The 9,340-nt window shown below is 46.1% G+C and overlaps 1 protein-coding gene and 1 long non-coding RNA gene across 3 annotated transcripts; one reads left to right on the top strand and one right to left on the bottom strand.

Moving 5' to 3' along the window:
* Positions 1-760: 760 nt before the first annotated feature.
* SIVA1 (SIVA1 apoptosis inducing factor) lies at positions 761-5,188 on the bottom strand. The gene is made up of 4 exons (XM_033138542.1): positions 5,020-5,188; positions 2,656-2,847; positions 2,011-2,167; positions 761-1,012 (listed from the first exon to the last, which is right to left on the bottom strand). Exons 1-4 carry the CDS (start codon positions 5,135-5,137, stop codon positions 955-957), a joined length of 525 nt encoding a protein of 174 aa, XP_032994433.1. The 5' UTR covers positions 5,138-5,188; the 3' UTR covers positions 761-954.
* On the top strand, positions 5,179-8,191 carry LOC117040654. 2 transcript variants are annotated; one of them, XR_004425890.1, is made up of 3 exons: positions 5,179-5,373; positions 7,189-7,236; positions 7,744-8,191. It is a non-coding gene; the product is annotated as an uncharacterized LOC117040654 (long non-coding RNA). The 2 variants fall into 2 exon arrangements; XR_004425889.1 differs by lacking the exon at positions 5,179-5,373 and adding an exon at positions 5,423-5,505.
* Positions 8,192-9,340: the final 1,149 nt, after the last annotated feature.

Here is a 9,340-nt window from a genome sequence, read left to right as displayed (position 1 = left end):
TTCCTAATGGGTGTCCAATGTGAAACTGATTTTTAAAAGTTAAAAGTACCTAAACTTTCCTACTTACCTGTCCCCTATGTAATGCAACTGGTGTCATGAACAACCACTAGGCATCATTTTTTATATGACTCGCGACCACTTCCTCACTGTAGTACCAGGAGAGTATACAAGTTCGTGGTTGAGCCTCTTTGAAGGTTATGTGAGCAGGGTTGTTTCAGCTTTTCATGCATACCCAAACACTCTTACTTGGAGAGTTAAAATAAGTCCTGTGAGACTAGGTTTATAAAAATATATATATAAAACAATTTAGATTGCTCATTTCTTTACTGCTAACAAAGCGTTGTCTTTGTCCTTGTCCATGGAGTTTTCTTGGCAGGGATACTGGAGCGGCTTGCCAGTTCCTTCTCCAGGTGGATCACGTTTGGTCCAAACTCTCCGCTATGACCTGTCCATCTTGACCTGTCCATAGCTTGCCTGAGTAATTCAAGCCCCTTCGCCACGACAAGGCAGTGATCCATGAAGGAACAACAACAACAGCTTCATTTTTTGTCTACACTGTCTGGCAACAGTTGCCCATTTGTCTCAGCCCTATCTAAAGAAGCCACAGGTCGAACCAGAGACTCAGCATCTGAAGAATGAGCTCTCCCCTCTGAGTTTCAGCCTTCTGTTACGTTGTTTTTCTAAGGAATTGAATAAAACTCCTCTTCCACCTTATCAGAACAGATGCCAGCAAGGCTAGCCAAATGCACCCTCCACGAGAGATAATATAAAAAGTTTATTCTATTAAAATTACAGTTATAGAAATATACACTATTTATAAAGTGGCACCCCAACGTCACAGTAGCAAGACGGAAGGTGGGGCGGGAATTGTCCAGCTATTTAAACAAACAAGTTCCTTTACAGATCCTGGAGATAATTATGTCCTTAAAACTTAGTACTGTCATTTCAAGCGTTTTAGTCCTCAAACATGGAGCAGCCATTGCAAAGTATTCGCTCGCCAACATCGTTGGACCTAGAAGACAGAAGGTAACAGGCAATTCAGTGCATCTTTGTGTTCTGTACGGTTTAGGAATAGTGCGCCGGCTCCATCACCTCTACCACATACAAGGAAGTCGTGAGGCTGAATAAATTAAGCTGTGGGGGAAGCCGAAAAACCAAAGAACCGCCTTGCTGGATTAAATCGGGGCCCACACCAGAATAACCTGTACACGCAGGGTGCATTTAGCTACGGGGGGCAACTGCTTTAAGAGATCAGACAATGATGGGCAGGTGTAACCGTGAACTCCTGCAACAAATTAAACAATGGCACAGTTCTCATGCGATGCTAAGCCATACAATGACTAAGCAAAGTATGTGGATACTCATAGGAACATTATAAGCCTGCTTCACTCCTCCCCTGCTTAGTTCCAGGGAGATCAGGAACAGCAGGAACAGCTGGTGTGGGTATTTGGAGGGGGGGAAATCACCCAACCTCATTCATGCTTACTCATGGTTCAATTTCATGTTGGCTGCAGGGAAGCTTATTTATGTATACTGTATTCTTTTCCTCCCAAAGCAGCCCAGGCTGAGAAGCCTCCCTATTCGGCCCATGAGACTGTTAGTGCCAAAGCCAAGCCCATCTCCTGCCCCTTTACCTGTGAGCCAGGTAAAGGCTTGCTACCTGGCAGAAATGGGGTTTGCACACGGTGCTTATCAGCTGGTTGTCAGTGCTTGCAATGGCCTGTGCCTTTGCTTGCATGTTTGATTTGCCACACCGTTAAAATAGCCTGCAAGGGCTGGGGACTTGGGCTCACTGGTGGTTGGAAGTGGTTCTTCTACCCTGCTCCAGGGCATGAGAAAAGTTCTGACACAATGGGCCATTGCTTCCTTACAGCTTTTGGCATATGTCCCACTTCAAACCAATTTTGCAGGGAATGCTATTACCAACCAGTTTGCTACATTCAGCATGCAGAGTGTCCCAAACCAAATGAAGGAAGTTTTAACTCGTGCCTAGTCCGCACGGACACTTACTCTGTAACAGAACACAAGGAGCAAGCAACTACATGGCAACAGCTGCAGAGTTTGCTGCAATTCTGGCATATGTGCCGATCGCACTGAGAGCAAGTTTCTTTGACGTCAACTGTTCTTACGCACGAGGAGCAGGCTGTGGAAACGCATTCTGGCAGAGCTGTGTAGAAATGTACAGATTGTATGTTAGAATAGATTTCGGCATCAAGTGCCAGAAAAAGCACCCATTTCAGAAAGCAGATCGCAACCTTCAAGCCATCTACATAGAATTGTAGAGTTGGAAGGGACCCGGAGGATCATCAAGCCCAAGGTTCTGTGATGCCGAAATCCAAACTAGATGATACATATGGAATCCTATTGAGCTGCTCTGAAGGGAGGATTTGTGCCTGTTCTTCACAGAAATGCCACAGACCATCTGGATATGGCCTGTGAGCCTCAGTTTGCGCCCTATGCCACACAAATATCAAGGCTACAGTTCCTCCCTTCAGAGAAGCCCAACTGGAGCAAGTTGCGCCTTCATTTAAGTCAATTGCTCTATACATGCATATCACAGTTACACCAAACTTAACACAGCAACCCAATAAAAGAAAAGTGACCAGGAAAGGAATCCGCTGCACAGGTACTTGACAGCCGGCTAAATTTACTTACCTGTTTCTCTTGCACATGGCTGTAGAAGTTTTCCATCCTGCCCAATTAACATTTGTCCGCTGCAACTAAGCCGAGAGCAAGCTTCTGGTCTGCCTGCAAGCAGCTCTGGTGACTGTGCTCCCGCCGTGCTGCCATTCCATGTGTTATCCATGTATGCCTGGGCACCCCGGAAGAGCAGCTGTTTTGTTTTCTCTGCAAAAAAGGACAAGGTGGGGATGGTAACAGAAAACTATCTTGAACTGGTTTTCCACTCCACTGAATACCATCTTCCCCAAGAAAGAAAGAAACATTTCCACCACCACCTAAAAGCTATTCTGCAACAGTTTTTAGTTCCGTCGGTAGAGCATGAGACTCTTGATCTCAGGGTCGTAGGTTCGAGCCCAACATTGGGCACAAGTGTCCTGCATTGCAGGGGGTAGACTAAATGACCCTTGTGGTCCCTTTCCTACAATTCTATGATCACTTCATAGGAGGAAAGGAAGGCTGCCTCTTTATGCTACCTACAGATCACTCACTAGGTTCTGAGAATGTGAAGTAGCTCACAACTTGCCCAGATGGCAAGAACCCAAGTAACAGAACCTACTTTCCCAGTACCATATCCCCATCAGAGTTCAATCCCCCATTATGAGAACACCAGTCCACATACAAACTCTTACGACCACCAGTTGTTACTTAAAGTCAAGGTTTTTTTATGTCGAAGCAACAGCTTATACAGTAATAAGAACCTGATTTCCCAGCATGCATTGCATTCTTAGATTTAAACGTGTAACAGATATACCAGCTTTGACATTTAAAGGTTTTTATGTTGCACAGATCTCTGCAGCTGTGTTAGTTTGCGGCAGAAAGAACACTGCGACAAAATCAGGGCATAGGAAATGTGGCATGGGATGAAAATGAGGGGGAGAGACAGAAAATTTGTGTACAGGGAGGGCGGGAGGATATATGCACCTTCCACCCAATGTGTGGCAATGCATTCATGTGCACAAAAGCAAAGCTGTGTGGTTTCACACACAAAAACCTACTACACCAGATACATAAAGCACACCAATGTGCAACGTAGATGAAGACGCATGAGTAAACATGCAAATAAAAAGAAAGCAAGGTACAATGGAGATGAAACCAAATTAATTAGCAAGGAGCTGGAAATCTTAAAATCACATTGCAGAATCTACCAGGAGAGATCACACTGCAGAATGTAACCAGGATTCAAAGTTAGGAAGTGCAATGCAGAGTGGCTCTGCATCAGCAGGAGTCACCAACTTTGGGGGGGGGACGGGACCTTGGGCACCACACACACACACACTTGTAATCAAGTACACAACTTCTTCTATTGGTTAAAACAGAATGCTTCTTTCAAGCCTAACTTCAAAGTGGAGCGGCAACCACAGCTTTACAGAAATTCATTTCAATTTGCATGTGGTTTCCAAAGCCAGGGGAACTAGCCTGTCACAGCCTCACCAGCAACCGCTTGTGTTTCCTTGACAGGTTAAAACGGGGGGGGGGGGGGGAGATCTTTCCGCCCCTTTGCTGAGTAGTACTTTAATCCTATTTCCCTCTTGTAAAAAGGCCCTGTTTACAGAACCTGACTCAGCATCCACAGAAGATGAAAGTCAAGCAGCACAATAGCATGCCATTACCTAAGTGCTAGTGCCCCCAGGGGAGGACTTTGGGGTAGAAGTCCAGAGCACCAGGCAGCAGAATCAGAAATCCTCCCAAAACACAGCAGAGCTGGTCTGCCACGTGTTTCATCACACGATGCCCATTCCTATCTTAAAGAGGCGAAGGCAGTTAAGAGAAGTCTGGAGTGTAAAAATCGCCTAACTGTACCACTAATTCCTGGGCGCGTGCAGAGTGCTCTCCTTTCATAAGGAAAAGCAGGCAGGATCGAGGTCAAGCACCTCTATACTTAGAAATGCTGAGAGGCAGGGCGAGGGTGTGTGTGTGTGTGTCCGCTTCAAGAGAGAAAGAACCCACTGATCCCTGGACATGTGCAGAAAGAAAGACCAGACAGGCTTATTTAGGTTGTGTGCTTAGCAGGGAAAGGCTGAGAGGTGCGGAGGAGAGGGAGGAAATCTCTGCAAACAACGCCCTCCAGGAAAGAACCACTGCCCCTGAGCGTGTGCAGAGTGTTTTCCCTTCAGAGGAAACAAACACCAGGCAGGCTTGAGCTGTGTGCTTAGCAGAGAAAAGGCTGGGAGATGGGAAGACGGAGGAAATCTCTTCACACAACTCCCCCTTCAAGAATAAAAGGGGCTTTGCTCCATTCTACTCCTTCCCCCACCCCCCCCCACCCCATCCCGCTGAAGAGTTCAGTTCTCGCGAGCCGAGACCCTCCCTCGCGCCCAACCGCCACCGCCTCCTCACCGAAGACCTCGCGCCGGTAGCGCTCGCCCTGGACACCCTGGCTCAGTTCCCTCAGCCTCACGCGGGTCTTCAGCTGCACCGGAGAAGAGTCCCCGAACGGGCAGGAGCGCTTCGGCATCCCCTTCCCCTCACGTCACGCACCGAAGGAGGCCGGCGGAACCAAAAGAAGCCGCCGACAGGAAAGCACTCGCTTCTATGTAGCTGGCTGGGCCCTCCCGCGCGGGAAAATAGCGGCGGCGGCGGCGACGCAACACAAAACTTCTTTCGGATCTCGCCGCCACGCACCCCACCTATACAAAGTCACGGGGTGCGTCAGCCAATAAGGAAGGACGCAGAGCGGCGTTGAAAGCACAGGTGGGCGTGGCTGGGGTAGGCGGGATTTATGACAGGGTGTGTGGGCGGGGCTCGAAGGAGGGGCCCTCCTACCACAGGAACCGTAGCCCTGATGACACCGCTAGGGGGTGGGGCCGAGGCTCTTCCTTGTAGGTAAGTCGTACTGTTGCAAATATATATACTGTATTTGTAAACCGTTTTCTGGCTTTTCTTACAATCAAACGCTGAATAAATGCTTATGAAATAAAAATTTCTATTTCATTGGGCTTGGCGTTGCTGATTTCGTGAGATGCTCAATTAATTAAAGGGCGCAGCTCCTCACCAAAAAGGAGCTCTCTTCAAAATGTAGCAGCGAGAAAGTAACTACTACTGTATTCCCAAACGCGGCTTCCTTCTTTCTTAAACCATCTTCTCCTGCACTTAACTCTTTGTGTGCTCATGAGCTCACACGGGCACAGAGTTGTTTCTAACTGCCCCTCCTTTCTTTCAAGTTAAGAACCTAGATTGAAGTTCCATTTGCAACCTCTTCTTGAAGATACATACCAGGGCAGGGGTAACTGGCCAGTAAATTGTAGCCTTTGAAAACTATACAGAAACGCCAACTGGTGGAAGGCACAGTAGCTAATTCTGGAATCTCTGCCAGATCTGGGGAGCACCTTGCCCCTCCCAATCTTTCTATTACAAATTTTGCTGGGCTTTTTTCTTATATCTTGGGGAACTCAGCAGGCTGCTCAAAGTGCAAGCTTCACATGGGCCCAGCGGCATATTTCTTAGGAAACCAAGGGGGGTGGAGACTTGAGGCTGGTGCTTTGCCTTCTATAGCCTTCCTCTTGGAAAGGGTACTGACTGGTGAGCTTCAGGGCTGCGGGTAGCCAGGGGCGGAGGAAGGCTCCGTGCTACCCGGGGCGGCGAAACGCACCCCTGGGGGCGGGGCGTCGTGACGTCACATTGTGTCGGCGTGACATCACACGCTCTGCCAGTCGCCCCGGGAGCAGCAGCGCTGCAGACAGGGTGCTCGCTCGGCCGTGTGCTGCTGCTCCTGGGGCGACGGAGCAAGCGGCAGCGTGTGAGGGTGACAAGCGACGGCCCCTCCCGCCACTCTCCACATGCCGCCACTTGCTCCATCGCCCTGGGAGCAGCAGCGCTGCACACAGGGGTGCCGGTCCGCGTGGCTCCCCTTGGGGAGTGGCGGGAGGGGCCGCCGCTTGTCACCCCCCTCCCCCCGGCACCCCTACCGCCCCCCCTAGCACCGCCCCTGTGGGTAGCACAGCATAACCAGGTATTGAGCCAGGTTGTTGGTCTTCACCTGCAAAGCATTCCCTATGATGGGCAGCGGAGGTGCGCCAGGTGGTAGCCACTTCACACTCTGGCATCCTGCTGCTCATGGGCGTACCCAGCGAGGGGCAAGGGGGCAGCTGCCCCCCCCCCAGAAGCAAAAAAAATTAAATGGTTATAAAGAGATGAAACGAAACAAAATTAGGGCGATGGCGAATAGTCAGTTGTGTACCACACTGAAATGGTGTAAAAACCAAGAAGTATCTAGAGGCACCTAGCGACTGGTAGAGGAATCTATGTCAGCCAGCCAGTGGGATTCAAGGGAAGGAGAAGTCTCTAGCGGGCTGTAGCAGAGAGAAGAGGGAATCTTCTAGAGGGGTCTAGTGAGTTCTGCGTCACTATATAAACTGAGCCGCCCGCCGCTAGTTGATCAGTATTTTAGTTGAATGCAAGACGTTAGTTAGCATTCACTGTTAATGTTTACTAAGTGTTTCTTTGAAACAACCAATTTCAAATTTATTCCAGTTATAGTTTATTAGTTTACCTTCTTATTACATTTAGAAGACATCGAGGCTGCCTAAATGGATATAAGAAACTGGTTCTAAAAAGGTAAGTTAAGTAATTTCTGTAGAAAATTAAATTTTAAATTAAAACTTAATTTTATACTAAAATGTTACTTTTATTTGTAAAAAATATATTAATATCTAGGGACTAGGAACTAGGATGATTAGGTTTTGATTTGATCAGAGAATTTTCTTTTGGCTACCATGGGTGGTTCTGCTGCATACCATATTTTATAACTTACTTTCTCCCCTAAGGTTATTATTTTTCTAACTTATACATTTTAGAACACCATTGATAACTGAGCCAGGTCAATTCTTGATAATTTGATGAATCATAACCTCTGGTTGGACAATAGTCAGTGTGTGTTATAAGAGGTTTATTATAATCAATGTTATGCTGTTTATTATTGTATTATTCAAAGGAGCTGAGTCTAACTTGTTGTCTGACTTGTCTGCAGGCAAATCTAATGCTAAAGTTATGACATCATTTTTTTGGGGGGGGATGAATGATTGTTAACTGTTTGTGTACTATGTTAATTTCTATCATTTTCAGGCAGAAAACCTCTCAAACGGAAAAAGGATCAAGATGACAGTGGAAGTGGAAGCAATGATGGTGATGAAGATGGAACTAAACTGACCGAACCAGCACCCAGCTAGAATCAGCAAGTGTGATATAGAGCATCATAAAAGTGTTATGCATGGAACCAGACCTTTTTACTGTAGTCCTTGCTGTGATGCACAATTGAGACATTTTCACTGTCTTGCCATGCTGTCCTCAACCCTATTAATTCAACCATACCAATGTGCTTCAGGTTATGAATATTAAATGTAACCTGTGAAACTAATTATAACCAAATTTCAAGTGAATGTTCAATATAATATTTAACAGGATACCGTCAAGAGAGCAGCATGCATTGTACAGAAACACATTTCTTATGCTGGTTGGAATCACTGTGCACTGTAACATGATTCCCTAATAAATAAAAATAAATTGAATTTTATTCAGTGCTATTACTGAGAACAGATTGCAATTAAAATAATTTAATGACATTCTTCATAAATTAGTTAAAACAGAATAAGGCTACAGAACAAAAGGTCAACTTTAAGTACAAACTAAAAAGCCTGATGTCATTGGGCATAATGTGCTAGTGAGTTCTTCCATGCCAGCTCCACTGAAGTGAATGTGATTTATTCAAAGCAAAGTTCTTGCACAGCTCACATTAATTTTACTGGATGTTGCACAGGAACACTTCCCAGTAGGCTGTGGTTCATGTTGCCCCAAGTTAGGCTGCTCAACTGACACAGACTTTGGAAAGAGTTTAAGCATCCTATATTGCAAGACTTGAGCAGGCTTTGCATACAACAAATAGTCACCTATTGAGGACGCACTAGCTCTGGATAGTCTATTGCAATCAGGAGATTGGACAAGATGGCCTACAAGGACCCCTCCTCCTCTTACTATTCTGTATGCATCTTGTTAGTAGCGTAAAAAAAAAAAAGTCAATTGGGCAAAGATAATGGACAACAATACCATTTCAAATTACAAAGCAGGAAGCAAGCCACAAGGTAAAGTAAGAAAGTCACTCCTAAGTGATTATAGAGCAAAGCTTGATAACTGCAAGGGAAAAGGCCACTTTGGTAGACTTTGTCCAAATGCATATACGCCAAGGCACCATGGCTTGAGGGAAGAATTCTTGGGCTATTTGTGACAGCAACGAAAACTGACTTGGCAGTGGTCCTCCTAGATCCCTGTCAATTAAAAGCGCTTTTACAAATTATTTAACAAAACATTTAAGTCTCAAAGTTATGTCAACATTATCTGTGAGTCAGAAAGTTAGTCTTCTCAAAAGGGTGAGGCCCACTGTGATTCTCATAAAAACATACAAAAATTATTCCAGAGCAGTCTGTTGCAGCAAACACAAAGAACCCTCTGGCACCTAAAGACTAACAAGTGTATCATTGAGTGCGGGCTAGAGCCTACTTTGTCTACATGAGGTAGGTAAGCAAGTATTACCTGCCATGTTACAACTGACAAAACTAAGGCAGAGATGTAGACTAGGATCCAGAGATGTAAAAGATTGTCCACAAGGTTTTTCAGCTCTCCCGGCAGCAGCCTCTGTGAGAGGATGCCACCAAAAGGAAAAATTTAG

Source organism: Lacerta agilis, chromosome 1 (genome assembly GCF_009819535.1).
Source record: "Lacerta agilis isolate rLacAgi1 chromosome 1, rLacAgi1.pri, whole genome shotgun sequence".
Taxonomy (NCBI): Eukaryota; Metazoa; Chordata; class Lepidosauria; order Squamata; family Lacertidae; genus Lacerta; species Lacerta agilis.
Note: the sequence above shows the minus strand (reverse complement) of the source record. Positions and strands in the feature narration are given on the sequence as shown.

Coding starts and splice junctions, on each gene's coding strand:
- SIVA1 (XM_033138542.1), bottom strand. CDS start 5,137: ATGCCGAAGCGCTCCTGCCCGTTCGGGGACTCTTCTCCGGTGCAGCTG. Junction 2,848..5,019: donor CTACCGGCGCGAGGTCTTCG/GTGAGGAGGCGG, acceptor CCTTTTTTGCAG/AGAAAACAAAACAGCTGCTC. Junction 1,013..2,010: donor TCCTTGTGTTCTGTTACAGA/GTAAGTGTCCGT, acceptor TCTGTCTTCTAG/GTCCAACGATGTTGGCGAGC.